This window comes from Cyphellophora attinorum (assembly GCF_001299255.1).
Source record: "Cyphellophora attinorum strain CBS 131958 chromosome Unknown Contig20, whole genome shotgun sequence".
Classification (NCBI taxonomy): Eukaryota; Fungi; Ascomycota; class Eurotiomycetes; order Chaetothyriales; family Cyphellophoraceae; genus Cyphellophora; species Cyphellophora attinorum.
The window spans coordinates 438293-465062 of record NW_017253248.1 but is presented as its reverse complement, the minus strand read 5'-3'; the positions used below and the strand labels follow the sequence as shown (position 1 = coordinate 465062).

Below are 26770 nucleotides of genomic sequence, written 5' to 3'. Positions count from 1 at the left end.
GGGCCTCGCCAATCCCGGAAGACCCTGGCGCCGCCTGCTGATTGTGTCGAGTACCGCTATTGGCTGATACGCTAAGGCTCACGTTGTCGGGGCTTGAGGCCTAGACGAAGGAGATACCGTTCAGCATGTTCATACACAGAGGCAGTACACGACGACACGTTGCCTATAACCACGACCAGTGCTCGCTTCACACATCAGCAGTCCACCATCAACACTTTGCACTTCAGAGACGTCCCTAGATTGCTCGAGCCATGTCCCACAATATGGAGAAGAAGCCCGATGTTGAGGCTGCCGCCGCCCCCCAGAGCGAGCTCGAACCCGTCGACTCCATCAAAGCAGGACTCACTGCCACTCTGGAGGATCAACAAAACAAGGCCTTCTATGGCGCCTCCGTCACCGACTCCTATCGCCTCAAGTCCGAGCTGGTCGGTAAAGCCATGGAAGAGATAGGCATGGGTCGATACCAGTGGGAGATCTTCGTCGTGACCGGCTTCGGCTGGATCTGCGATAATTTCTGGTCTCAAGGCATTGGTACCATTCAGCCTGCAGTCAAGCTCGAGTTCGCCGACGTCAGCCGTGTCAGTCTCTCCTCAGTAGCATACTACGTCGGCATGATCGTTGGTGCAAGCTTCTGGGGCATCTCAGCAGACTTCATCGGTCGAAAGCCGGCCTTCAACCTCACGATCCTCATCGGTGCCGTCTTTGCTGCTGCTGTGGCCGGACTCAGCAACTTTGTCCCTTTCTGCATCTTCTGGTTCTTCATAGGTACATCTGCAGGTGGCAACGTACCTGTGGACTCGATGATTTGTGAGTACATCTCGCGGCCCCTGTGAACCCTTGCTGACACTACTTCCAGTCCTAGAGTTCGTCCCTGGTAGCCACCAGTACCTCCTCACCGCGCTCTCCGGCTGGTGGAATTTCGGCCAAGTCATTGTCAGTCTCCTTGGCTGGGTCTTCATCGCCAACTTCAACTGCCCAGCTGATGCGACCCCTGCTACTTGCTCCCGTGCCGATAACATGGGGTGGAGATACATCATGATCACTCTCGGCGGTCTGGCGTTGGTCTTCGCTCTCGTGCGGATCTTCGTCTTTCATATGCCAGAGTCTCCCCGCTATTTGCTCAGCAAGGGCCGTGACGCCGAGGCAGTGGATGCCGTCAACTACATCGCTCGCCGCAACAAGAAGGCTGAGCCGCTCACACTTTCGATGTTCACCTCCATCGACATCTCACTTGGTCTGCCGCCGAACCCACATGCCGAGGGCAACACAGGTCTGAGCCACATGGCTCGCCTGAAGGAGAACTTCGCCGACTTCAGTGGCAGCAACTGGTCCAACTTGTTCAGCACACGCAAGTTGGCTCAGCACACCGCCATCATCTGGACTGTATGGCTCGTCATTGGTGGGTTCCCCAGTGGCCAGTTTTATACTGAAATCCTAACTCCGTCACAGGTATCGCGTACCCACTATACTTCAACTTCCTGCCAACCTACCTGGCTCAGCGTTTCACATCCAACAACTCCTTGAACTACACCTACCGTACATACTGCATCACTTCGGCCGTCGGTGTGCTCGGCCCTATCTGTGCTTCACTGTTGGTCCGCGAGCCTCACCTTGGTCGACGATACTCCATGACATTGTCGGCAATTGTCACAGGAGTGTTCCTCTTTGCGTATACCGCAGCCAAGACCGAGTCGACCAACCTCGCGTTCAACTGTGTAACGTCCATCCTTGGCAACTTCTTCTATGCATCATGGTAAGTCTCAGCGGCCTCGAAGTCGTCCTTTGCTAACGACCGGCAGTATGCATTCACGCCGGAGTCCTTCCCAGCGCCCGTCCGTGGCTTGGCTACTGGACAGGCTGCAACACTCCTCAGGACTGGTGGTCTAGCAGCCAGCTTGATTGGCACGTACACCAACTTCTCGGTCGTGCCCATCTACGTCAGTGCTGCGATGTGGATCGCGACCGGGCTCTTGTGCATCGGGCTCCCATTCGAGACTGCTGGACGGGGAGCGCTATAGAAGCTGACCTGGATTCATGGCGCACAGGCGTTGTGGCTCGTTCTCTCGTTATCTGACCGAGCATTGTGTGCGGACCATGTTAAAGCAAATTTTAGAGATCTGTGTGGTATCAGAGAAGACTGCCACCGTCCAGAGAATATGCAGCCTCGCCTATGGCGGTTCCACTAGCCTCCTTCTGTGTTCATCTCCAGTCCTTGATGTCCCTCGTAAAAGTCGAGGAATTGAGGCGTACGCATTCGACGAGCTACCCACTTCCACGTTCCCGGATCGTGCGTGACCAAGAGCGCGACGAATGACTGCCTGCCTGGGAGGCCTTCATTGCTGCCGACCGGGATGACAGTAGTTGCACTCCGACCCCACGGAATCTCATCTCGAGCACGATGTGACGGCAAACGAAAAGATAGATCGGGGTCCGATGAAAATATGAATATGATAAGCGCCCTCATGCTTCCAAAAATCCGCCGTAGTAGTCATCAAACCAAGCCATCGCCGACTCCGCACTGCCTTCCGTATTGACATTCCACCTGCTAACGGTACCAACATAGCCGTCTGGTCTCACGTTGACAAAGCCGACTTCTCCGTCTTTTAGCTTCCCAATCCATTTCTCCGTGACGCCCTCGGGCTGCTTCGTTGACTCGCTGCGTATATCATCAATGTAGAACGTCCACCTAGATTTCTGCAACGGGTCTGGCAGATCTGCGATTTCGATGTCCTTCTTCGGCATGGTCGTCACTAAAGCATAGGTTGCTAGTCGGGAGACCGTGTAATAGCGCTGAGGTTGCACAAACTCCTCGCTTTCTGGCCGCTGGACGTTGAGCTCCTCATACGATTGGTCCGCAGCAATGGAAGCCCGGCCGAGCACCGATGACGAGGACGTGAGATGCGTGTACAGTTTGCCGAGGAAGGCTTTCGCGACATGCACATCAGGCGTGAAAGCCCATAAGCGGAATTGTCCAAGCATGGGGATATCTAGCTCGAGATCGACAGGATTGGCGTCGATGTATCGAGTCGCTGTGGCAGGCAGTAGCAAATTCCCCGCTCGAAGCTTGCCCAAGGGAGCTGCCTCGGGCTTATTGAGCACGTTCGGATCGTACTTAACGCCGGCGCCGCTAATAAAGCCTACGTTCTTCGAGAAGTTCTCGGCAAGTGCCTTTTCATCACCGCCAGCGAACGATGCGGCATGCTCGAAGTCGAACGTGATGAGGTCAACCGCAATTTTCCGGCGCTCAGCCTCGAAGGTCGCCAGCAGTGAAGGCTTAGCAAGACCTCGAATTGCAAGGTTGAGCTTCCACGAAAGGTTGAAAGTATCGTGCATGCTCGTGTTCATGCCCTGCGCGGCCTTAGGAGAATGTGTATGTGACGCGTCGCCAGTGATGAACACGCGGTTGGTGTCGTCAGTGAATCGAGACGCTACCCTCTGACCAACCTTATAGACGCTGAACCATTCGACAGACTTCCAGGTAAGCTTGTAAGGTGCGATGATCTCTTGCGCTCGCTTGATGACGAAGTCTTGTGTGGCGGCATCTGATGGCATTGATTCCTCCATTCGTGGATTAAGCTCGATATACAGACGGGTCATGTTCCTTTCTCGAGGGATACAGAGAATCGTTCCCTTCTCTTCTGAGTGAATGACTACCTTACTCCACAGGTCTGGAAAGTCGGTCTCGATGACACCATCCAGCACACCCCACGGCGCTCTGCTAGCCTCGCCTTCCATGGAAGTGTTAGGCATAGCTTTGCGGACATTCGAACGAGCCCCATCACTTCCGACGAGGTACCGTGCTCGAAGAGTTCGAGCCTTGCCCGACTTTGCTTCGGTGCAGGTAACTGAAATAGGCGCATCAGGGTCGTTCGTTGTCGTGTACGTGCTGAACGGCAGATTGCGATGGACGAAGACTCCTCGTTCCGCCATGTCATCGATGAAGATATCCTCCACCATACCTTGGTGGACAAGCAAGATGAACGGATTCTTCACATCGAGATCCTCGGGATAGTGAGCCTCCCTACCAGTTCGACGCAACGCATTTTTGGAATCTGAATTCCAGAAGCAGATGTCGTAGATGCGTACGCCTTTGCGGAGAAGGTCATCCCCCAATTTCAACTGACGAAATGTCTCGATGGTCTTCGGCTGCAACCCATCAGCGCGCCCCGTAGACGTCTTGTCAGGCCTGTCATCGACGATGGTTGCCTTGATGCCATAGCGAGCCAGGTTCGACCTATCAACGCGTTAGCTTGTGATAGGAGGCAGAATACAGATGTCCACAGGTCTTTGTGAACGTAGGGCGGCGCCAGAAGACAACTTACGCAAGCATCAAACCAGCAGGACCCGCTCCAGAAACAACGACATCTTCGATTTGCTCTTCCAGAATACCGTTCGAGGTCCTGGCATCAAAGCCTTCACCTTCTACGCCTGGCGACATCTCTGGCGAAGATGACAACTGAGATCTGCCACGTTTCATCGCGGCGAAGGACGAGATTTGTCTGCTGACTGTCCAACATCCAAGCGTCCCAGTTTTCTGCTGAACCGACGCGGATCACGAACTATCGCGGCGACAAGCGGCCCATCTTGGACGAGTCTCCAAATGAGTTGCACATATCCGAATAGCCAGCCATGAACGCTACGAGACTACGAGAATCCCCCACTATCGGCTCTGCACGTGGTCTGATAGAGGTGGTCGGAATGGAACGGGGTGAGCTCCACCAAAAAATTTGGCTTTGCGTGGGCGAACCGAAAATTTTGCCACAGCCCGGCGAAACTGCCAAGATCTTCCAGCGCGATCACTTTCTGGAGATTCTCAACGGTCAGAGGCAGGCACCGGCAGTGGAGCGATGCTGACTGCCCTGAGTGGTCAATTGTAGTACGCGGAAGGCGTGGACCTTGTGCGAGACATAGGTCGTCGTGGAAAGCAGATATCAAACCCCTGGTCCTTTGGTACCTAAATCACCACGGCCTTTCCGAAGATGACTCAGAAGCACGCATTTGACGTGGCAAGCAAGCGATCATGGCAAGATGTTGTCGCTGCAAAACGAAAGGAACAAGCGACGCTGATTCAACAGTACTTGGATCGTGGCTTCTCAAGTTCGGCGCAGCTGACTTCGATCGTCGATATTGAAACCATTCCCGCCAAGATCCTAGCCAGAGAGACCACTACGCTGGATGTCATCACTGCACACATCGACCGAGCTATAGGAGCGCACCGTCGCACCAACTGCTTGACAGAGTTGCTCTTTGCTGAGGCAATCGAGACTGCAACACGACTCGACGAACACCTCAAGTCTACAGGCAGCCTCATTGGTCCTTTCCATGGTGTGCCGATCACCCTCAAAGATCAATTCAATGTTAAGGGCTATGATACGACCTTGGGCTACGTCGGTCGGGCTTTCCGTCCTGCCGCTGAGGATGGCCACATCGTGGAGGTACTCAGGAAGGCAGGAGCGATTGTGCTTGCCAAAACAAATGTGAGCTCTTCTGCAGGAACAGCTTGCACCTTTATGCGCTACTGACTGATTCGGCCAATAGCTCCCACAGTCAATCATGTGGTGTGAGACAGACAACCCTCTTTGGGGTCTTACGACCAACCCGCTGAACCCAGCCTTCACACCTGGAGGCTCTACTGGCGGCGAAGCATGTGTGCTGCACTTCGGAGGCTCTCTTCTGGGCTGGGGAACTGACATTGGCGGATCAATCCGCATTCCATCTCACATGAACGGTTTGTTTGGACTGAAGCCAACGTCGTCCAGATTGTCATACGTTGGTGTCCCTGTATCTACGGAAGGCCAGCAGCATGTGCCGTCCGCTGTCGGACCAATGGCACGGAGCATGGACTCTCTAGTGTTTACGATGAAAACACTGCTCGATGCCAAACCGTGGAATGCTGATCCAGCAGTGACTCCGAAATCATGGGACGACATTGCATTTTCCGAAGCACAGAACCGGCCGCTAACCATTGGCGTCATGTACGATGATGGCGTCGTCAAGGTGCATCCACCAATTGAGCGCGTGTTGTTTGAGATGACCCGTGCTCTGAAAGCGGCAGGCCATGAGGTGATTATGTGGGATCCTTCACTGCACGCGGATTGCATTCAGGTCATGGATCAGTACTACACCTCGGATGGTGGCGAAGACATACGTCGTGATGTTGCCGCCGGAGGTGAGCCCATGATACCACACGTTGAAGCACTCGTCAACCGAGCACCGGCGATCTCTGTGTATGATTATTGGCAGTTAAACAAGCAGAAGATCCGACTACAAAAGGCATATTACGACAAATGGAATGCCTGCCAAGGCCCAAGTGGGCGCAAAGTGGACGTTTTACTGACTCCGACCATGCCACATACAGCTCTCCCACACAAGGGTTGCCGTTGGGTCGGATACACCAAGATCTGGAACTTCCTCGACTATCCGGCGGTCGTCTTCCCCGCAGGCCGAGCAGATAAGCAACGTGATGGCGGTTTGGACTCCAATCACGTGCCTCGGAACGAAGCAGATGCATGGAACTGGTCCCGCTATGACTGTGTATCCATGCACGGACATCCAGTAGGCTTACAGATTATTGGTCCAAGATTTAGCGAGGAAACTGTCCTCGGTGCAGCAAGGATGTGTGGGTCGCTGTTGAGCCACGAGGAACCCTACGTCAACGGGGCCACAGACAGTACTTCTGCTTTCGACTGGAGCGCGCTGTTGACCACCTAGTCAAGTCAATCGGAACCGGACGGCCTTCAGCAGCTAAAAGTTTGCCGGTCACCAGCATCCGTGGGCGTATGGATATCATATGCTAAGTTCTACCATTTCGTCACGCCACCGTCGACGCAGAGATCCTGTCCCGTCATGTACTTGCTAGCATCGCTGGCTAGAAATACGCATCCGCCTCTGATATCCTCCGGCTCCGCTACTCTACCATTCATGATCTCGTCCTTCCAGCTTTCAAGCAAATGCGGGAACTGTATGAGATTAGCGCAAGAATGGTCAACCACCATGTTGGCTTACCGGTGCAGTCATCTCTGTCCTTACGTATCCTGGAGATATGCTGTTGCATCGGATACCATATGGCACCAACTCGGCAGCAATCGCTGGGCACATCGCTCTCACGGCACCCTTCGTTCCACAGTATGCACTGCTCAGCTGACTACGGATAGCCATATAGCTGGCGATGCTTGCGCACAGGACGATGCTACCGCACTTGGTCCCGTTCTCGATCATCTGCTTTGCAGCCAGCTGGGCGGTGTGATAGACGCCCTTGACGTTAACACCAATCAGCCTGTCATGCTCCTCCACGGTGGTGTCGAGGAAGCCCAAATTGCGATTGACCCCTGCTGTCGGCACACAAATGTCGAGTTTCCCATCGAAGTCAGCCTTGAATTGCGAAAAGCCCTTCTGCAAACTATCGATACTGCTCACGTCGACGCTGAGCTTGGTCAGCTGGCGTCATTTCGTGCAGATGGGCTTCAAATACATGTAGTGCTTTGTCTTGACACCATATGTTTTCGATATCTCGTGCCAGCCTGCAACCGGCTCGATCACATCAAAAGTAGCAACATCCGCTCCAGCCTCAGCTAGACCCTCAGCAAAAGCCAGTCCACATCCTCTGGCACCTCCAGTGACTAGGGCTGTCCGACCCTTCAAGGAGAACTAAAGTATAGTCGTTAGGAATGTCCGATGGTCCTCGAAGCACTTACTCTGCTGCTCATTCTGAGTACCTTAGGACTGTGCAGTAAAGGCGTAACCTATGTCCTCGGGCGGTCAACGCAAATACTCGTCTTCGAAGAGCCTTTTGATGTTCGCAGGGACACAGAGTCAATGTACAAGCGCTTCTGGTGAATCGATTCGGTCGTCTCATGCTGGTGCCCTCTCAGAAGCATATCCAGCGCCAAGACGCTGCCCCTGGAAGGCCAATAAGAATCCACTACATTGCCCACCAACCGAGCGACACGCCCACTCCTCCGGCTATTCACGTCATGCAAGCTGCACGTTACAGATTAACCTCTTTGTCACCACCTCCCGCCGTGATAAGACCTAGTCAATCGCAGTCGAGCTGCATGACATCCTTGGACACGCGGCGAAATACCGCGTGTTGGGCACGATGCCAGAACTCTGTTGCCGTGCTGATCGTCCACCCCCACCTGCTGCTATCCGAGTAATGGTTTCACTGCAAAAGGTAACATGTTTTTACAAAGCGCGGGGTGCTGCCCTCGGATCGCGTACGTGACTCTTGCTGTCTACCTCTACCGCAGCTTCAAGCCGACTCTTTGAAAAGGTCAATTCAAAGTGTTTACAGGAGGCGTTGCGCAGGCGAGATGCGCTTCCTTCCTATTCTCGCCCTCACGGGCGCCGCCATGGCTCAGGCTGAGCAACTCGGCATGATGGACAGACTGAGCGCCTTCGTCTCGAACTTCACCCTCGGCTCCGATGCCTCGCAGAAAGTGCAGGCACTCGGCAAGAAACGTGTGCTAGTCACTTACGGGGTCGACATCGACGCAGTAGCTGGCTGGTTGGGTAGTGTGAGTCTGAAGTCTTCGGCCGTTTCGATGATCCGGGCTGATCTGTCGACAGTATGGAGGTGAGGACTCGACGAGCGACATATCTCGTGGCATGTTTGCTGGGACCATTGGCACCCGAAGGCTCTTGAAACTGTTCGACAAGTACAATATCACAGCCACTTGGTTCATCCCAGGCCACAGCCTGGAGACGTTCCCGGAGGAGTGCGCCATGGTCCGCGATGCAGGTCACGAAATTGGCTTGCACGGCTACTCTCATGAAAACCCTGTAGACATGACTTTTGAGCAGCAACGAGATGTTCTCGATAAGACCTACAAAATGATCACAGAATTCGCTGGAAAGCCGCCTCGTGGTAGTGTTGCGCCGTGGTGGGAGGTCTCTCAGGAGTCCACAGACCGTAAGTATGTCCATCCGCTGTGTTCATATGTGACTGAACTGTCGCTAGTCATGCTCTCGTACGGTATCGAGTACGACCATTCCATGTCGCACCACGATGCTCTTCCCTACTGGCTCCGAACGGGCGACTCATGGACCAAGATCGACTACAGCAAGAAGGCAGAGGAGTGGATGAAGCCTCTCATCAAGGGCGAGGAGACCGGTCTGGTCGAAATTCCGGGCTCGTGGTACATCGACGACTTACCGCCTATGATGTTCATCAAGAATAGCGCCAATTCCCACGGTTGGGTCAACCCGAGAGATATAGAAGACATCTGGAAAGACCACTTCGACTACTTCTACCGAGAGTACGATGAGTTCATCTTCCCGATGACCATTCACCCGGACGTCAGTGGTCGTCCGCATGTCCTGCTCATGCATGAAAGGTAGCTAAGACCTTGTTCCGGCCAGGCTTAATGTACTGACACAAGCACTAGAATCATCGAGCACATCAACAAGCACGCAGGTGTCGAATGGGTGACTATGGGGGAAATGTGTGATGTGAGCATCTCCGGAGACCTACCCACCACCTGTCTGTGTCCAAGATCCCCTGCTGAAGTCGGATTTTACAGGACTTCAAATCAAAGAACACGCCTCCTCCAGGCGCCAAGATGCCAGCGCCGATGGGATCAGTACTCAAGAAGCCAAATTGAGCGGCCTAGTCTGGTGTTCTCGGTGGCAAATATTGACTACATAGCCCTTATCAAAAACATTCCCTCGCTCCACTTGCCCCACGCAAAGTCCCGTGCCTTGACTCGGTCTCGTGCCCTTTCGAGACTGCTTCCTCTGCGCATCACCGTAATATCAGTCTTCCGGCACCCATTGGGCGCTGCATCTCACACTTGACCCCGGATTCGATGCCCAAAGTTTTGAGGTGGCTGATGTGATGATTTGAAGCTCGCGTCACCATGGTGGGTCCAATTGCCTCGTGGGATGTCGACCCAGACTCCATTTCCACGGTGCCGAAGTCCGCCACAGTCCAGGGCTGCTTATCTTACAGTACCTGGACGTACCAGCCTGGCCTGGCTTAGCCTAGCCGCCTAGCCTAGCTCTCCCCCATTCTTCGTCCACCTTCGACGCATCGAAAGTTCAACATGGGGCAGACTGACGCTAAGGCGCTCAACAGGCTTTGACTCGGCATTATGCGGCTTCTTGCAGATGGAGAGGATGGCTTATCTACACGTTGCTAATTGCTAGTAATGCAATCCACCGCGCGTCTAAGATATGGGGCATGAACCCTTTATCGAGCAGGGAATGGGAGAAGCGCGATCTGGTGATGCATTGGTCGGTCGTTCAACGGAACACCGACTACGCCGTACCAGACCGTCTCTGACTGCGTCCACAGGCCGAGTGAGTTCTGGGCGACGTTTGCCGTCCACCTTCTGCTCGGGTTAATCGAAGATAATTCTAGAGCGGTTCTGGACGGGACGGTTATCGATCGCGGTCGAGTTGATGATCCGAGAGTCAGGACAGGTCTGACGCTCGCCAAGCCTGGCGATAGATCTGTGTCACTACAACGACGTCCTCAGCCTCGGACTCGTACGTGAAATGCAAGCCCTGACACCACAATCACGAGGAGATACAGTAAGATCTTCACCAAGCTCAACAAAAACCTAGGTCGTCCATACTGTGTTCGGTGACACTCACTCACACCGACCACGACGTCCGGTCAAGTAGAGGGCATTGAAGCTACCAGAACCAAGCGGCAGCCATGGTTGTGGTCAGCTCATCCGGCATCTCGGGGGCAGTCAAGAGGAGCGGCCCAGCACAGTCATCACAACCACAGATCATCAAGCCTAGACAAAAGATCCAGCGCGATGCATCGACAAAACTCAACGTGAGTGCCGAAACCTCTACTATGTGAAAGAGCCACTGACACTAAACCTGCAGATCATAATAGTAGGTGCTGGCCTGGGAGGCGTGGGTGCGGCAATAGGTTTGCTGCTAGGCGGCCACGATGTAACGATTCTCGAATCTGCACCACAAATCGCAGAGGTTGGCGCGGGCATACAGGTTCTACCAAATGCCTCGAGGTTGCTACAGGAATGGGGCATGAAAGAGGCGCTCGACCGCTACTCAACCGCGCCTAGCCATGTAAACATGCTAGGCTGGAAAGGCAACACCATCACTCGGATGAGCACAGAGGACTCCGCGAAGCTGTACCCAGGCACAGCATATTGGGACTTCCACCGAGCGAATCTACACAAGTGTTTAGTTGAGCGAGCAGAAGAGTTAGGGGCAAAGCTTGTCGTAAACAGCAAGGTCGCCAACGTCGTCGCGAAGGAGGAAGGAGCACAGTGCTTCTTGAAGACGGTACAGAGCGGAAAGCGGATCTCGTGATCGGCGCAGATGGCATTGCAAGCAAAATGCGCGAGATCCTGCTAGGACGTGCAGACCCGCCTCAACTGACCGGAGACCTAGCTTATCGGCTACTGCTCAAGACTGAAGACATGAAGAAAGACCCGGAACTGTTGGAATTCATCGAGAAGCCACAAGTCAACTACTGGCTAGGCCCAGACGCACATGCTGTCAACTACGTGCTTCGGGGTGGTGAGCTGTTCAACATGGTACTTCTGGTACCAGACGATCTTCCAGAGGGCGTCAACGTCCAGCCAGGGAACATACAGGAGATGCAGGCCTTATACAAAGACTGGGATCCGCGAATAGTGAAGCTCCTTGCGCTCTGCGAAAGTGTGCACAAGTGGCGCTTGGCCATTAAGCAGGAAGTCGAGATGTGGTCGCACCCAACAGGCAGCTTCACGCTTTTAGGAGATGCCGTGCACGCCACGCTGCCTTATCTTGCGTCGGGGTAAGTCGAGCCGCAACCTTTATTCATAAACGTACTCGCTAACGACGTCCACACAGTGCTGGTATGGCCCTCGAAGACGGTGCATTCCTCGGCGCTTTGTTCTCTCGCAGCACTAACCCGCGCGATCCCGTCGAACGTCGTCGGCTGCTTGCAATTTACGAGAAATGCCGCAAAGCACGCACCAACATGGTCGTCTCAAGAGGCAACTTGCAACAGTATTTGTACCACTTACACGACGGGCCAGAGCAACAAGAACGAGACCGAAAGATGCAAGCAATGGAGCCGGGTGAAGCTTTGGCCTGGAGAGACAGCGGGTTGTCTCCTCAGCTTTTGGGCTATGAGGTAGACCGAGACATTGATCGATTTTGGCATTTACAAAGTGAGGAGATCGTGGCGAAACCACATGCGCCTCCAGGGGGAATTGAGGAAACTGCTGTCAGAGCCAGTCTGTAGGCAGTCAGCCAGCACTACCAAGGAGAGCCTTCAGATGTTTTGATGTAGACCAAGGTTGTATTCATTCGAGCGCTCTGGATACCTACCTATCTCACAGCACTCATAGGCTTCAGATAGAGGTGGTTCTCACCACCTCTCAATGCTTTCACCCCTCCTCTGCTACCACACTGCCTTGTGATCACATGTTGCCCTCTTGACCCTCTTAGAACGCGTCGTATTGGTCTTGGCGTGCCGTGAGACCCTTCAAGACCTTGACTCCTTCATGTACGACAGCCCAGCGAATGTTGCTGAGATCCTGCGACATGATCGTGACTAAGCCTCTAGTGCTGTATCTCCCAGCGGTACGCCAGAGCCCGCCTGGCACCCCACTGGTCATGCCAGATACAAGTGCATTCATCTCGGCCTTTGCGTCCTCGCGGCTATATGACATACCCATACTGGCACCATCATCGTCAGTGACGCTATCGCTGCGGCGTCGGGCGGCGTCCGTGCTAGATACGGCTTGCGAAATCGGTCGATCAGGTCGTGAGCTGTTATGGAAGGACCATAGAACCAGTGTCGCTAGATACAGGCACCAGGAATAGTGGAATGTCGTATTGATGAAGTTGTCCAAATTCATGATGCCATCACGCAGAAGGTGGGCGGCATGCCAGACTGCTGCTGTGCAAGATTCGCTACCACCACCGGGGCGGCCTTCAGGAGTCGACCATTCGCGAACTTTGCGCCGCGATCGGTCGAAATCGCCAGTACTTACTTGTCGGCCAATGATGTGGCGCGCTCCAGCATAGATCTGGAGGTCAAGCACCTCAACATTCAGTACGATGTGAGCCGCGTGGTAGATCGCAAGAGTGGATGTCGTAAAATGCTGGAATTCGGATCTGATGTTCGCGTTCTCGCTCCAATTAGATTTGCTCAGCGACGAAGACACGTTGAGACAATATGCATCGAAATCGGCGCGCCAAAGATCGTAGCTTGCACCAAGACGCTCTCGCCAATTATCTGTGCCTGTCAAATTGCCACAGCCTAATGATGTGTCATCTCTCCGCTTCATGTCCCAGGAAACAGACATCAAGCCATGTAGAATCAGAAGCCGAGACAAAGCATTGAGGTTGTAGGGAACCTGTACTGAGCCGGTCGGAGACATATATGCCTTGAGAATAGGGAGGAAGAGCCGTGGCGCGCTTTCGCGTTGATAGTGCTGCTGCCACTCCTGTTCTGATTCCGCCTCCCAGATGCTGGGGCTACACGGCAACGCTGCGCGTAACTCGAAAGATGACATACAAAGCGATTGGCTGAACAATACTGCGTGCTGTGTGTCCCACATGAAGCAGAGAAACGCGAGTCTCTTGCGTGATTCGATTTCCATAGCCAGTCGCCATTGTGTCGTGAGGTCATCTGTCGAATGGGTGAAGTCAGGCTCGCTAACGCTCTGACAATCGCTCCGTCTGATCAGATTGATCAATAGCCCGTGGAACAGGTGGGACATATCATGCTGCTTCTGTCCTGCGCGAGATTTGCCGAAGCACTCCACAAGGAGAATTGTCTGAAGCATCCATAGCGGAGGTGAAGCGGTAAACTCAACGTTTAGAAAGATCTGCGGCCTCATAATGTCGTGTATACACACAGCAAGCCGATGCGCGTTCTTGTCGCTGTACGTGGCGCCAAGGAGTAGCATGGCGAGGAGGTGAAGCATGTCGGCCTTATCTGGTTCAAAAGTAGCTTGGTGAACAAGGGGATACACATTATTGAAGCGTGTCCAGAAGAGCTGGAACCAGAGCTGCAGCGAGTCCAGAGACAGAAGCGGATGTTCTTTCGATAGTGGCGACCCATCCGGTGCCTTAGCGGCTGCCTGCTGAACGACATCTATCATCCTAGCCCACGTAGCCTCATCGAGTGTTGGCGTCCTTCCCGTAGAGCTACCGCGATGAAACGAGCGTACCGGGCCTGTCTCTGTTGGCGACCTGTTCGTGTTCCGGTTCCATGATGTGGATGTGATGCGGCTGCCTTGACCCTCCGAACATATCGACGCACTCGAAGGCTCTGTCACTGTGGCATTTGTGCGGCTCAGAACGTCTATTTGTGATGCAGGCGTACGGCTGGATGGTGCCGTGTAGTCTGAGTTCGAAAAGGCCTGTGGCGATCCAGATGTCGCTGACTGCATTTCTGGAGGACTCTGATCAATGGTTATTGCATCTGGAAGTCCAGACATTTGATCAATTGACTTAAATAGCTGGTAATCATTTTGAGCGAGGAACGACTGCATCGGCAGTGACGGTATTGGCTGTGGACGTTGTGGTCGCGACTTTTGTGCTGGAGCCGGAACAGATGTCGAAAAGGACGATTGGCTGTATGCTGGAAGGCCTTGCGCACTGATTTGAGGAGCAACGTTGTCGTGCTGAGGCTGATGAATCTGCGAGTTCATGTTGGACGAACTGCCGTTGGCGTTGAAAAGCCAGCTGTAGTTGTTCATGGTTGTGTAAGGCATGTTGAAGGACGACGCTGTATCAGGCGCGAAAGCGTCGTCCCACAGCTGTGTGTTCTGCTGAGTGGTGGTAACCAACGGCTGTAGTGGTTGCATACCCCAAGATGAATTGGCAAGGAAGTCAGACATGTCCTGGCCAGGCGCACTCTGATCATGCATAGAGTTGCCTGGCATCAAACCGAACAAGTGTTGCTGGTTGATATCGACGTGTGAGGGATCATGTGGTCGCTGCATCTGCATGTCATCGAGATCGATCTCCGGATTCGATTTTGGAGGCGATGGAGGAGCGCGAACAGGACGCTTGGAGACGATGGTCTGTCCATCTGAGTCAAGCCACATCCGCTTCCTGGTCTCGACAATTCCTCTACCGGGCCCTCCGGCTTCTTCGTCTTTCTGTACATGGCGTTGCATATGCCGCTCAAGAAGGTCAGGCCTCTTGAAGTGTGCGCGACATCGTTCGCAAGTGCTGCCTTCAGGCGAGTGGTTGAGCATATGCCTTTGAAGGTGGTCTGATCTACTGAACGCCTTTCCACAGTCTCCCCAATTGCAGACGTGCTTCTTGACCTGGCTGTCGGCAGTCATTGTGGCAGGCGCCAGCTGAGGTATTCCAAAATTTCGGTTATGCAGAGGACTCCCTGAGCTTGAGAAAGTGTTGATTGGTATCTAAGAATGATATTGCCCAGCAAGCCAAAAATGGTAGTTGTTAGGTCGACAACTTCATTGGAATTGCACGAACATTGAAGTGGTGCCTTGCTCTTGGCTCAGTGAATTGCGCTCAGTGAAGTACGCTGATTGAAATCCAAAAGCATTGACGTGTCAGGAGCGTAGTTGAGGTGAAGTGCAGAACAGTTGGCCCACCAGGAGCTGTAGTACGGGCGAGGGGCCAGATAAGGGTGCAGCAGCCCACACCACACAAGAGCAAGCCAGAGGACTCCCTGTCCCCAGGAATTCGTCACTTCCAATGACCGTCGTTCTAGGCTCGCTAGGCAACGATTGGAAACCTTGATAGGGAAGAACTCGGCATAGTCGCGATTGCCTGCCGCAATTTCTCGGCACTGTATCGCGCTTACTAAAAATTACTGCACAGGACGGACGTCTCGAGCTCGAGAAGGAGCCTAGGCCTAATCTAGGTAGTGCAGAAGGAACGAGTGGCTGAGGAGGACTCTGCCAGACAAGTGTATGACTATTTCAACCAAGCCACGAGGGTTAGATTAAACCAAACGCCAGAGATGCGACATGCAGAATCTATCTATGCTCCCCAATCTCTCATCATGCAGTGAGCTCCTTCGAGCCCGGCTCAAAGAACGGGTAGTCAACATAGCCCTTCGTAGGAGGGTCAGCACCATAGAATGTGCTGCGATCATACTCATTCAACGGCAGACCCTCAGCCAGACGCTTTGGGAGGTCCGGGTTGGCGATGAACCACCGTCCGAAGATGACTGCGTCACTGTCGCCAGCATCGAGTTTCGGCAGAGCATTGTCGCGGTTGAAGTTACCAGCGGCCACGAATTTGATGTCGCCCTTTGCCAGGATTTCACGGAAAGGCTTCAGCGAGTTCTTTGCTGACGAGGTCTCCTTCTCCAGAGAGCCCATCTTGGCTTCCTCATCGAGGACCTCATCGAAGCGAGGCTCGACCATATGAACGTATGACAAACGGTTCTCCTTGGGCATAGCCGCGAGCTGCTCACAGAGGTACGCCCAGTTCTTGTTGGGATTCGAGTCGCGTGTATCCTGGAAATAGTTGTACGGGCTGAGACGAATGCCGACCTTGTCTGCTCCAACTGCATCGGTGACAGCTTTGACGACCGCCAGAGGGAACCGGCAGCGGTTCTCGATAGATCCGCCGTAGTTATCTGTGCGAATGTTGACGTTATCGTGCAGAAATTGGTCGAGGAGGTAGCCATTAGCTCCGTGAATCTCGACTCCGTCGAAACCGGCCTCCAGGGCGCGCTTTGCGGCAGCGGCGAACTCTTTGACGGTCTCGTCAATTTGCGCTTCCGTCATGGCTTTGGGAGGAGTCTGAGCGAATGGAGCACCTGTGAGAGCGTTGCCGGATATTGGGATGTCACTGGCGGATAGAGCGTCTTGCCCATCGAGGAGATCGTTCACTGTAGCACGACCGACATGCCATAGCTGACCTGCAGAACGTCAGCTCTGTGTCGCGAGGTGGTAGAGGCATGCTTACAATAAATGTAGCCACCTTTTTGATGGATAGCATCCGTCACTCGCTTCCACCCAGCGATTTGGCTTGCAGTGAAGATTCCAGGCACCTAGAAATGTGTGAGCGTCGCGTATTCCACAGCCGAACTCGCGCAGGGCAGACTCACACCAGGATAGCCGCAGGCTTGTCTGCTGATAGGGCAGGCTTCTGTGAGCTGAAAGCCACCCTTGGAAGCTCGCTGCGAGTAGTACTCGACATTGATATCACCCGGCACCCAGATGCCATCGCTCTCCTTCGGCGCACGCATCCGTGTCAAAGGGGCCATGAATACTCTGTGCTCAAGCTCCAAATGTCCCATCTTCAAAGGTTTGAATAATGTGGTGCCCTCTAGCGGCTTGAAGCCGCCAGGAGAGATTCTGGAAGGCATCTCGTGTTGCTGGTGCTGATCCGTTGGCTGTGTAGGTAAAGCGTGCTGTATGTAACTCGTGTGTAGAGATGCGCAGTACAATAGAGATTGAAGTCACGAACAAAGCAGCATTCGAGATCAAAATGGAAAATCGTCAACAGACCCTTTTCTTTTTGTCAACACGGTGCGAGACCGGGAGTTTGACATCTAGTGAGTGGTCCACACAGCTCAGTTGAGCGGGCGGATAGCTGGCATCATCGCGTGCAGCAGTGCTTGAGATTCTGCCACAGGTGGGCATGAGCCAAAGCCCACCATCCCATCCTTTGCTAAGCGCGCAGAATCCGATCCAAGATCCGGCGATCAACATGAACGACTCGCCACGATGAAAAATGATGGTTGAAGTTACCATGAGTGCAGGAACAAGCGTAGGTGGGCAACGTTGAGGAAAACAGAACCTTGGCGGCTCCAGGGCCAGCTCTAGCTTCACCAGCCGTGGACAACGCCTAACGCCTATTTTTCAGGAATGGGGGATTCGACCCAAAAATGACCCAAACATTTAGCTTTCTTTCTTGCTGACAACACGGCTAATCGTGTGGACCTGCAGGTATGGATGCCGAGCCACTTCCGCCTGTGGGACGGTCTGCCGTGCAGGTCAACCGGGCGCTGAGCTCCGGCAGAGGCATTGAAGACAAGAGCACGCTCGAGCAGTGTGTCATGCGTGAGATTACCACAGAGCTGACTGGAAAACGCGCGTACATCACGAAAGGTCGATCAACTATTGCGAGCAGTCCGATTATGAGATGAACGCGTTCTTGAAAGCAGCACCAGCACAATGACGGCTCTCCCCTTTCACGCGAAACCTGCGACGGTTCCCGCAGCATTCGAGAAGCTGCGACCGCTCATAGAATCGGAGTTCACGCAGTCGACATTAACATTCTATCTCAACGGTGTGAGGATCGACCTCGCAAACCCGAATCCCGCCTGGACATTGTTAGACTTCATCAGGTCGCGGCATGGCCACAAAGGCACCAAGCTTGGATGCGGCGAGGGAGGTTGCGGTGCATGCACTGTGGTTCTCCAGACATGGGATGCCTCCCGCAAAGGACCATGGCACACAGCTGTCAATGCCTGCTTGTATCCATTGGTCGGAGTTGTTGGCAAGCACCTGATCACTATCGAAGGACTAGGCAGTGTTGACCACCCACATCCTCTGCAAGAACGAATTGCCAAGCTCCATGGTTCACAATGTGGTTTCTGTACGCCAGGAATCGTCATGTCGCTGTACGCTTTGGTCCGAAACGCATACGACCCTGTGTCACAAGTCTTCGATCTATCAGCCGAGCAGATCGAGATGGAAGGTGTTCTTGACGGCAACCTCTGCAGATGTACAGGCTATAAACCGATCCTGCAGGCTGCCAAGACCTTCGTTACAGAAGACCTTCGAGGTAAGGTCAAGGAATCTCCCGCGGTGTCGGTGAACCTAGACGAACTCGAGAGTGATGTTCCCTACAAGTCAGAAGATGCCGTCAGAGTACCTGGTGCATCGTCAAGAAGCTGTGGTAGACCTGGTGGTTGCTGCAGAGACAAACCGCTCGCAAGCACAGCGGACTCCACAGATTCGACAGAGTCGTCGAGCGAAGCCACTAACTCCGCATCTGACGCCGAATCCCACACAAGCAACGAGCTTGATGTAACAGGCGCCGAGTATGGTAAGCCGATCCGTGCTCGAGTCAGGGCTACAGGGCCAGGAGATGAAGGTGAAGGGACCAAGACGAGAAGTTCGACGGACGTACCTCCGCCTGTTGCCAAGGACGGACACCTGGAGACCAACTTTGCCGCTTATACTCCAGGAACCGAGCTCATCTTTCCTCCAGCTTTGCGCAAATTCGTCCCTGAGCCGATATGTTATGGAGACGACAAGGCAATATGGCTGCGGCCAACCACGGTGGATCAGGTCTTGAGAATCAAGGCTCTCGATCCTACCAGCAAAGTTGTGGGCGGCTCGAGTGAAGTGCAAGTCGAAATTAGATTCAAGCACTCCAAATTCGTGGTTTCGATATTCCTGGGAGATCTACCAGAGTTGACAGCAACCAGCCTCCCCGACCATGAGGCAGGCATAAACAGCATGACGGAATTGATCGTTGGCGCCAACACATCCTTGACCAGGCTCGAGGGCATCTGTGCAGACTTGGCCCAGAAGCTGGGACGTCGTGGGCTTGTCCTCGAAGCGTGTCGGAAGCAACTGAGGTACTTCGCCGGCCGACAGATCAGGAACGCCGCCTCGCTTGCTGGAAATCTTGCTACAGCATCCCCCATATCTGACATGAACCCTGTTCTCCTAGCTGCAGGCGCCACTGTTATAGCTAAGAGCCAGGAACAAGCAGAGATCGTGCTGCCCATGGTAGATTTCTTCAAGTCCTACAGAGTGACATCTCTGCCAGCAGACGCCATCATCACGAAAATTCGGATACCGATACCCAGTGCAGACGACAGACAAATTTTCAAGGCCTACAAGCAAGCCAAGAGAAAGGATGATGACATTGCCATTGTCACAGCGGCATTCAGTGTAAAGCTTGATACCGAGGGCAAGGTGGACCGCATCTCGCTCGCATATGGCGGCATGGCTCCAATGACTGTTCTCGCAAAGAAGACAATGGCTGCCCTGCAGGGCAAGCCGTGGTACAGCCCAGAAACCTTGGACCTAGCGCTCAAGACCATCGGCGACGACTTCAACCTGCCGTTTGGCGTGCCTGGCGGTATGGCTTCCTACCGTAAGACTCTCGCAATGTCTTTCGTCTTCCGCTTCTGGCATACAGTCGTCTCAGAGCTTGGTCTCGGTCAGGTAGATCGTGACCTGATCGAAGAAATTCACCGCGGTCTCTCGTCAGGATCAAGGGACAACTACAATCCCCACGAGCAGCGTGTTGTCGGCAAGCAGGTGCCTCATTTGTCAGCATTGAAGCAGACACCGGCGAAGCAGAGTACATCGATGACATGCCGCCACAGAACAGAGAGCTATACGGTGCTTTTGTCTTCTCTCCCAGAGCACATGCCAAAATTGTCAGCATCGACTACAGTCCAGCTCTTGGACCAGGTCTGGCGCTCGGCTATGTCGATCATAATGATCTAACCCCAGAGCAAAACATGTGGGGTTCCATTAGGAAAGACGAGCCGGTGTTTGCGGCTGGCAAGGTCGAATCACACGGCCAAGTCATTGGTCTTGTGTACGCAGAATCGCAGCTGCAGGCACAAGCGGCTGCCAGGCTTGTTAAGATCACCTACGAAGACTTGCCTGTGATCCTTACCATTGACGAAGCGATTGCAGCTGAAAGCTTCTACCAGCATGGCAAACAGCTGAAGAAGGGAGCTGCTATCACAGAAGATACCAAAAAAGCCATGGACGATGTCTTTGCCAAATGTGATCGCATCTTCGAAGGCGTCGTGCGGATGGGCGGTCAGGAGCACTTCTTTCTCGAGACGAACTGTGCACTTGTAATACCTCATTCTGAGGATGGCACCATGGATGTGTACTCGTCCACTCAGAATACGTAAGTCAAACCAGGTTCCTGTCAGCCAATGCTAACATGGGGCGACAGTATGGAAACCCAAGAATTTGTCAGCCATGTCACCGGCGTGCCCTCCAACCGTATCAACGCAAGAGTAAGACGTCTGGGCGGCGGCTTCGGTGGCAAAGAAAGTCGCTCTGTGCCAATTGCATGCGCATTGGCTGTGGCTGCCAAAAAGGAGAAACGACCAGTCCGATGCATGCTGACCAGAGAAGAGGACATGATGACCAGTGGCCAGCGACATCCGTTCCAGGCCCGCTGGAAGGTAGGCGTCATGAACGACGGCACACTGGTTGCCCTCGACTGTGATTTATACAACAATGCCGGATTCAGCTACGACATGAGTGCCGCAGTAATGGATCGTGCATGCACGCACGTTGATGGGTGCTATGAGATTCCGCATGCCTGGATCCGCGGACATGTCTGCAAGACCAACACGCACAGCAACACCGCTTTCCGAGGCTTTGGCGGCCCGCAAGCGATGTTCATCGCCGAAAGCTACATGATTGATGTGGCAGAAGGGCTCGGCATGTCGGTAGAAGAGCTGAGGCTGAAGAACTTGTACAAGCAAGGCGATCTGACGCCTTTCCTTCAGAAGATCGATCAAGACTGGCATATCCCGCGGCTGCTGTCCCTGGTCCAGAAGGAAGCAGACATCGACGCCCGTGCCGCAGCGATCAAGAAGTTCAATGCCACCCACAAGTGGAAGAAGCGAGGCATGTCTGGCATGCTGCCTGTGAAGTTTGGCATATCCTTCGCAACTGCAGTCCATCTCAACCAAGCTGCCGCAAACGTCAAGGTATACGCCGATGGCTCCATTCTGCTGACGCATGGCGGCACAGAGATGGGCCAGGGTCTGTACACGAAGATGTGTCAGGTGGCTGCTCAAGAGCTCAAAGTGCCCCTTGATGCAATTTACACACAAGACACTGCCACGTACTCAACCGCCAATGCCTCGCCGACGGCAGCATCCAGTGGAAGCGATCTCAACGGCATGGCTGTGCTTGACGCCTGCAACCAGATCAACGAGCGGCTCGCGCCATACTGGGAGAAGTTCGGTCCCGGCGCAACGATGAAGCAGGTTGCTCATGCCGCTTACCTCGACAGAGTCCAGCTGTCTGCTGAAGGCTTCTGGAAAATGCCGCGCGTGGGATATAAATGGGGCAACTACGACGCAGCCACAGTCAACCCAATGTACTACTACTGGACTCAAGGCGTTGGTGTCAGTGAAGTCGAGCTGGATCTCCTGACAGGAGACCATACCGTTCTGCGAACAGATATCAAGATGGACGTTGGCCGCTCCATTAATCCTGCGATCGACTATGGTCAGATCGAAGGTGCCTTCGTGCAGGGTCAGGGGCTCTTCACCATGGAGGAGAGTCTCTGGACGCAGTCTGGACAGCTGTTCACGCGCGGTCCAGGAACATACAAGATCCCTGGCTTCAGTGACATCCCACAAGAGTTCAATGTTAGCTTTTTGCAAGGCGAGGATTGGAGCCCATTGCGCACTATTCAGAGCAGCAAGGGCATAGGCGAGCCGCCGGTGTTCCTGGGAGCTACGGTGCTGTTCGCTCTCAAAGATGCGCTTGTGGCAGCTAGGAAGCAGAATGGTGTGGACGAGGCGTTCGTTTTGGATAGTCCTGCAACGGCTGAGAGGTTGAGACTGCTGGTTGGGGACGATATCCTGAAGATGGGGACTGTGAAACCCAAAGAGGGCGAGCGGAACTTCCTCGTTGCAGTAGCATAGGTATCCAAGGCTACTCATCTACGTGAACCATGCTAAGAATGTACCAATGTCGTAGACTTCGCATGCTGTGGCTTCTTCCTCTAGTAGAACTTGAAGGCCTCTATTCCCCAGCTACGTCATCCCCGTTATCGATAGCACTTTTTCAATCACATCAACGAGAGCCATCGTCGCGATTTTCGCGACATTCAGCAGACTTGCACCGGACGGGCATGGCATACCGTACCGGTGAAGAGCCCGCCGTATCAATATCATCAGCATGCCCGAAGACAAGCCCCTCACCGCCCTCTGCGCTATCTGCCACACCGGCGACCAGAAGTACACCTGCCCGCGCTGCAACATCCACACCTGCTCCCTTCCCTGCGTAAAACTCCACAAAGTCCGCGCATCATGCTCCGGCATCCGCGACCCAGCCGCTTACAAGCGACGAGCTGACCTAGCTACGGCCAGCAGCATCGACTCAGACTTCAACTTCATCACCTCGCTCGAGCGCTCCCTGACGCAGGCGGACGACGATTCAAAACCGACGATGCGGGTGTTCAAGAAGGTCACGGATTCGGAGCGATTGGCGGGACTGGTGAAGGAGAGGGGCATCACGTGGAGGAGAGCGCCGAAGGGCATGAAGCGTCGGCTGGAGAACCATACCCGGATAGAGAACGGTGGAGTGTCGTGGACGGTGGAGTTCTTGCTTCCGGAGGCGAAGAGGGTGTGTTTGTTGGTGCCGGACTCAAGGACTGTGGGCGAGGCTTGGGAGATGGGTACTGCGAAGCCGCAGAAGAGCAAAGGTGGGAAGCGAAAACGCAGTTCAGGCGAGGAAGGAGCGATGGCAGCAAAGAAGCAGCAGGCAGCGTCTCCGTCTAGTGATGCGCGGATTGTGACTGCAGACTTCGATCAGGAACACCACTTCTATCTACTACGGCCGAACACGCTGTCCAAGGTGAAAGTGCTACGACCAGTCAACAGGACGGAGAAGCTGATCGATATCCTGCGCATTCGCGTCGTCATGGAATACCCTACGCTATATGTCAAGGCCGAACCACCAGATCGACTAGGCCCACCTTTCATGCTCGAGGAGAAGTACTTGACGGAGTACGGAGAAGATGTGTCCGCACCTCCTGCGGCCCCAGCGCAAGAGCCGGCTTCAGACGATGAAGAAGGCGAGGTTCATGAGTCCGAACCACCGATGCCCGAGGCTGTGCTCAAAGCCATGCAGGATCCCAGCAAAGTGCTTGCGGTACTCCAGGCGGATCTCAAGACATAGTAGGCTCTTGGATGACCTGGACCTTGGCTTAGTCCTACTTTTGCACCCTTCTATAGGGCTTCAAAGCTTTCCATTGCCAGCTTCTTCGTACCACGATCATTCTCCCAGCATGACCGATTTCCAGTTCAGGCCAATTTGCCCGGCACAAACGGATGTCCCGCGCTCAACCCACCACAAACCGCCCACGCCTGCCCGTTAACATAGCTTGCCTCATCACTACCCAGAAAGAGCGCCACTTGCGCCACCTCGTCAGGCACAGCACCTCTACGTGTCGGGTTCAGCTGCCCAACCTTCCCCTCCGTGCCCCTCTCGCGTGCCCGGTCATACATCGGCAACGTCATTCCAGTCTCGATGACGCCAGGACATATCGCATTGACCCGCACGCCGGTGCCTGTCAGCTGGTAGCTCATTGTCTGAGCAAGACTAACGACAGCGGCTTTGGAAGCCGAGTAGTCAGTAGAGCCGGCGTTGGAGCGCAGACCTGCCACAGAGGCGGTGCCGATAATGGAGCCTGATGGGTAGGGTTTCGATGGTGAGGTCTTTTGCATGGCGAGAGCGGCGTGTTTGGCGCAGAGGAAGACGCCGAGGCCGTTGACGGACATGGTTTTCATGAAGCTTTCAGCGGAAATTTGGTCGTAGGTCGTGGGTGTGCCGGGGATGCCTGGGCGTGGGGTGGATCGTGTCAGTATATCTGCATACACATAGGAGCTGTACAGATGGGGAAGGGACGTGACTGTACCGGCGTTCGCGAACATGATGTCTAACCGACCAAATCGCTTCACTGCATCTTCGCAGACAGCCTTGACGGCGTCCTCTTTGCTGACATCCAATACCGTCGGTATGACCTCTACGTCTGGATATAGCTCTTTCATCTCCCTCTTATGTGTCTCAAGATACGACGAGGCTGCGTCGCAGATATACACAGCCTTCGCACCATTCGCAGCATATTGATGTGCCGCGGCACGCCCAATACCGATGGGCGAGTTTGCTCCTGTGACGATGACGACCTTTCCCTCTACACGTTTCCCCGTCGTTGGTGGTGCGACATGACGGATGCGAGGTATGTTCTCAAAATTGCCTTCTGAGGGAATGCCCTGCACGAGCTGCTGGGAGAGGGCGTCCAGACGCCGCTTACTGGCCGCACCTGACATCTTCTACGGCGGCAGTACGGGCTTGCCTTGGGCGATCAACTTATGGCGTCAGCAAAGTTTCGAAGATGAATTGACTGGCGTAGAGTGTCGTGAGTACTGCTTCTGGGTTGCGAGTGTCTCCCTCGAGGTTGATCAGTCCTTTTGTGCGGTAGGTACAGATGAGCGCAGTGGGAGTCTGGGGAAACGAAACGGAAGCACCAAAAACGTGCCGAGGTTCGTTTGTCAGAACCACAAAGCTTGTTCAAGTGAGCGAGCAAGGCAGGTCTCCTGCCTTTTCAAGACTACTATCGGTCCCGCGCGGGGTCAGCCAGCGCCTTAACCACTCGGCCATTGAATCCCCCACCACTCGAGCAAATCGGACAGCAAAAGTGTCCCCAGGAGCTGCGTCGACAATTCTCGTATTGGTGCTGCTATACTCCTGACGGTGAAGGTTTTGTCAGGCTCACACCTTGTGAGAAAAGCACAAGGTACTAGATAAGTAGACTGAAAGCATTGACCAACCTGAAAATCTGCCAAGACCTCCTTCCTGTTGTCCTCCCTGTTCCAAGGTTCTGAATCAGATGGACCGTTTCAGAAAGCTCAAGGCTTGACAAAATCACCAACGTGGATCGTGCCCATGATGGCTCCTAGTACAGAGCCCGAATCAAAAGCAGATGCCGAGGCTCTCATCCCGCTTTTTCAACTTGAGAAAATCCTCAACCAAGGCGAGCTTCAACGACATCTCTTTGGTGCTAGAACCTTGGTACTAACTTCCCACAGATCAAGCCGGCCGCCGTCTGACCCTCCTCGGCACAATCAACAGTCTCCCCGCCCTCCTCACCCTCGAGCGGTCCTCGTTCCCCACATCTCCCAACTCCATCCCACCCCTCCTGTCACGCCTCACATCCACCACAAACCTAGGCGCCAACGACATCTACCGCTGGTATCTCTCCTCCCTCGCACCTCCTGTTACGTCCGACACAACTACGCCAACAGACCACGACCTAAAGCTCAACTTAATACACCCCTGCACGCCCCGACACATCTCAAAGTATACCCGACAACGCCTCCGACATGTGACCGAAACACCTTCCATCTACGCTCAGCATATCCGTCCGTACATCGCCTTCCAGCGCCAAGAAGGGAGATTGGACTGGATCTTCAACATCCTCGATGGCAAGACCGAGCAAGAGGACGTGATCTTACGCTCCAACTGGAATTCTCCTTCTGGAGACGAAGGCTTTCTCCTCCTTCCCGACCTCAATTGGGATCGCAAGACAATCGAGTCGCTCCATCTGCTCGCCTTAGTCCAGCGTCGAGATATCTGGTCCCTTCGTGATCTCCGCAAGAAGCATGTTCCGTGGCTGCGGAACTTGAGGACGGAAGTCGTAAAAGGTGCTGCAAGTCTTCGATTTCCGCTCGGCAAAACCAATGATGCCGTAGACAAACAGGAAGGGCAGAAGTCAGCAGCGATAGACGAGGACGAACTGAAGTGCTACGTGCACTACCATCCCACCTACTATCACTTCCACGTGCATGTCGTGCACGTAATGCTGGAGGCGGAGGGCGGGACGCAGAACGTGGGCAAGGCATGGGAACTCGGAGGACTGATTGCTACACTGGAGGGAATGGATGGGACTGGTGGTGAAGAGCAAGGCCTGGACTCTGTAGATGTGAGTAATGTTGTTGGGGAGGAAAGTGAATTGTGGAAAGGGCTCTGGGGGCCTTTGAAGCGTGGGCAGGAAGTCACCCTCAATGCAGGGACGAAATAGCGAGAAAATGGCAAGGTGGTTCGTCTCAGGCGGTTAG

At 54.1% G+C, this 26770-nt stretch overlaps 13 protein-coding genes across 13 annotated transcripts; 8 read left to right on the top strand and 5 right to left on the bottom strand.

Annotated features, from left to right (window-relative positions):
• Nucleotides 1-263: 263 nt before the first annotated feature.
• On the top strand, nt 264-2018 carry AB675_1187 (putative MFS-type transporter; the record flags this gene model as incomplete). Its single annotated transcript, XM_018140764.1, has 4 exons — nt 264-807; nt 857-1399; nt 1450-1715; nt 1800-2018. The coding sequence occupies 4 exons, from the start codon at nt 264-266 to the stop codon at nt 2016-2018; spliced, it is 1572 nt and encodes a 523-aa protein (XP_017998156.1).
• A 442-nt stretch (nt 2019-2460) lies between these two features.
• Nucleotides 2461-4438, bottom strand: AB675_1186 (Phenol 2-monooxygenase; the record flags this gene model as incomplete). The annotated part of the gene is made up of 2 exons (XM_018140753.1): nt 2461-4234; nt 4323-4438. The coding sequence occupies 2 exons, from the start codon at nt 4436-4438 to the stop codon at nt 2461-2463; spliced, it is 1890 nt and encodes a 629-aa protein (XP_017998051.1).
• A 541-nt stretch (nt 4439-4979) lies between these two features.
• Nucleotides 4980-6711, top strand: AB675_1185 (Acetamidase; the record flags this gene model as incomplete). Its single annotated transcript, XM_018140742.1, has 2 exons — nt 4980-5477; nt 5539-6711. 2 exons carry the CDS (start codon nt 4980-4982, stop codon nt 6709-6711), a joined length of 1671 nt encoding a protein of 556 aa, XP_017997999.1.
• An 89-nt stretch (nt 6712-6800) lies between these two features.
• Nucleotides 6801-7706, bottom strand: AB675_1184 (Sorbose-like protein; the record flags this gene model as incomplete). Its single annotated transcript, XM_018140731.1, has 4 exons — nt 6801-6959; nt 7006-7423; nt 7472-7647; nt 7695-7706. 4 exons carry the CDS (start codon nt 7704-7706, stop codon nt 6801-6803), a joined length of 765 nt encoding a protein of 254 aa, XP_017998121.1.
• A 645-nt stretch (nt 7707-8351) lies between these two features.
• AB675_1183 (Peptidoglycan deacetylase) lies at nt 8352-9602 on the top strand (the record flags this gene model as incomplete). Its single annotated transcript, XM_018140720.1, has 5 exons — nt 8352-8516; nt 8569-8911; nt 8960-9335; nt 9387-9450; nt 9522-9602. 5 exons carry the CDS (start codon nt 8352-8354, stop codon nt 9600-9602), a joined length of 1029 nt encoding a protein of 342 aa, XP_017998034.1.
• A 1058-nt stretch (nt 9603-10660) lies between these two features.
• AB675_1182 (3-hydroxybenzoate 6-hydroxylase 1) lies at nt 10661-11289 on the top strand (the record flags this gene model as incomplete). The annotated part of the gene is made up of 2 exons (XM_018140709.1): nt 10661-10786; nt 10840-11289. The coding sequence occupies 2 exons, from the start codon at nt 10661-10663 to the stop codon at nt 11287-11289; spliced, it is 576 nt and encodes a 191-aa protein (XP_017997992.1).
• A 26-nt stretch (nt 11290-11315) lies between these two features.
• Nucleotides 11316-12211, top strand: AB675_1181 (3-hydroxybenzoate 6-hydroxylase; the record flags this gene model as incomplete). The annotated part of the gene is made up of 2 exons (XM_018140698.1): nt 11316-11758; nt 11815-12211. 2 exons carry the CDS (start codon nt 11316-11318, stop codon nt 12209-12211), a joined length of 840 nt encoding a protein of 279 aa, XP_017998007.1.
• Nucleotides 12212-12413: 202 nt separating this feature from the next.
• On the bottom strand, nt 12414-15275 carry AB675_1180 (Zinc finger protein klf1; the record flags this gene model as incomplete). Its single annotated transcript, XM_018140688.1, has 1 exon — nt 12414-15275. One exon carries the CDS (start codon nt 15273-15275, stop codon nt 12414-12416), a length of 2862 nt encoding a protein of 953 aa, XP_017998100.1.
• Nucleotides 15276-15962: 687 nt separating this feature from the next.
• On the bottom strand, nt 15963-17281 carry AB675_1179 (putative 12-oxophytodienoate 3; the record flags this gene model as incomplete). Its single annotated transcript, XM_018140676.1, has 3 exons — nt 15963-16831; nt 16879-16963; nt 17021-17281. The coding sequence occupies 3 exons, from the start codon at nt 17279-17281 to the stop codon at nt 15963-15965; spliced, it is 1215 nt and encodes a 404-aa protein (XP_017998104.1).
• An 811-nt stretch (nt 17282-18092) lies between these two features.
• AB675_1178 (Xanthine dehydrogenase) lies at nt 18093-22573 on the top strand (the record flags this gene model as incomplete). Its single annotated transcript, XM_018140665.1, has 3 exons — nt 18093-20198; nt 20267-20808; nt 20857-22573. The coding sequence occupies 3 exons, from the start codon at nt 18093-18095 to the stop codon at nt 22571-22573; spliced, it is 4365 nt and encodes a 1454-aa protein (XP_017998000.1).
• A 256-nt stretch (nt 22574-22829) lies between these two features.
• Nucleotides 22830-23831, top strand: AB675_1177 (Box C/D snoRNA protein 1; the record flags this gene model as incomplete). Its single annotated transcript, XM_018140655.1, has 1 exon — nt 22830-23831. One exon carries the CDS (start codon nt 22830-22832, stop codon nt 23829-23831), a length of 1002 nt encoding a protein of 333 aa, XP_017998162.1.
• A 125-nt stretch (nt 23832-23956) lies between these two features.
• AB675_1176 (3-oxoacyl-[acyl-carrier-protein] FabG) lies at nt 23957-24982 on the bottom strand (the record flags this gene model as incomplete). Its single annotated transcript, XM_018140644.1, has 1 exon — nt 23957-24982. One exon carries the CDS (start codon nt 24980-24982, stop codon nt 23957-23959), a length of 1026 nt encoding a protein of 341 aa, XP_017998030.1.
• A 619-nt stretch (nt 24983-25601) lies between these two features.
• Nucleotides 25602-26733, top strand: AB675_1175 (m7GpppX diphosphatase; the record flags this gene model as incomplete). Its single annotated transcript, XM_018140633.1, has 2 exons — nt 25602-25710; nt 25742-26733. 2 exons carry the CDS (start codon nt 25602-25604, stop codon nt 26731-26733), a joined length of 1101 nt encoding a protein of 366 aa, XP_017997996.1.
• Nucleotides 26734-26770: the final 37 nt, after the last annotated feature.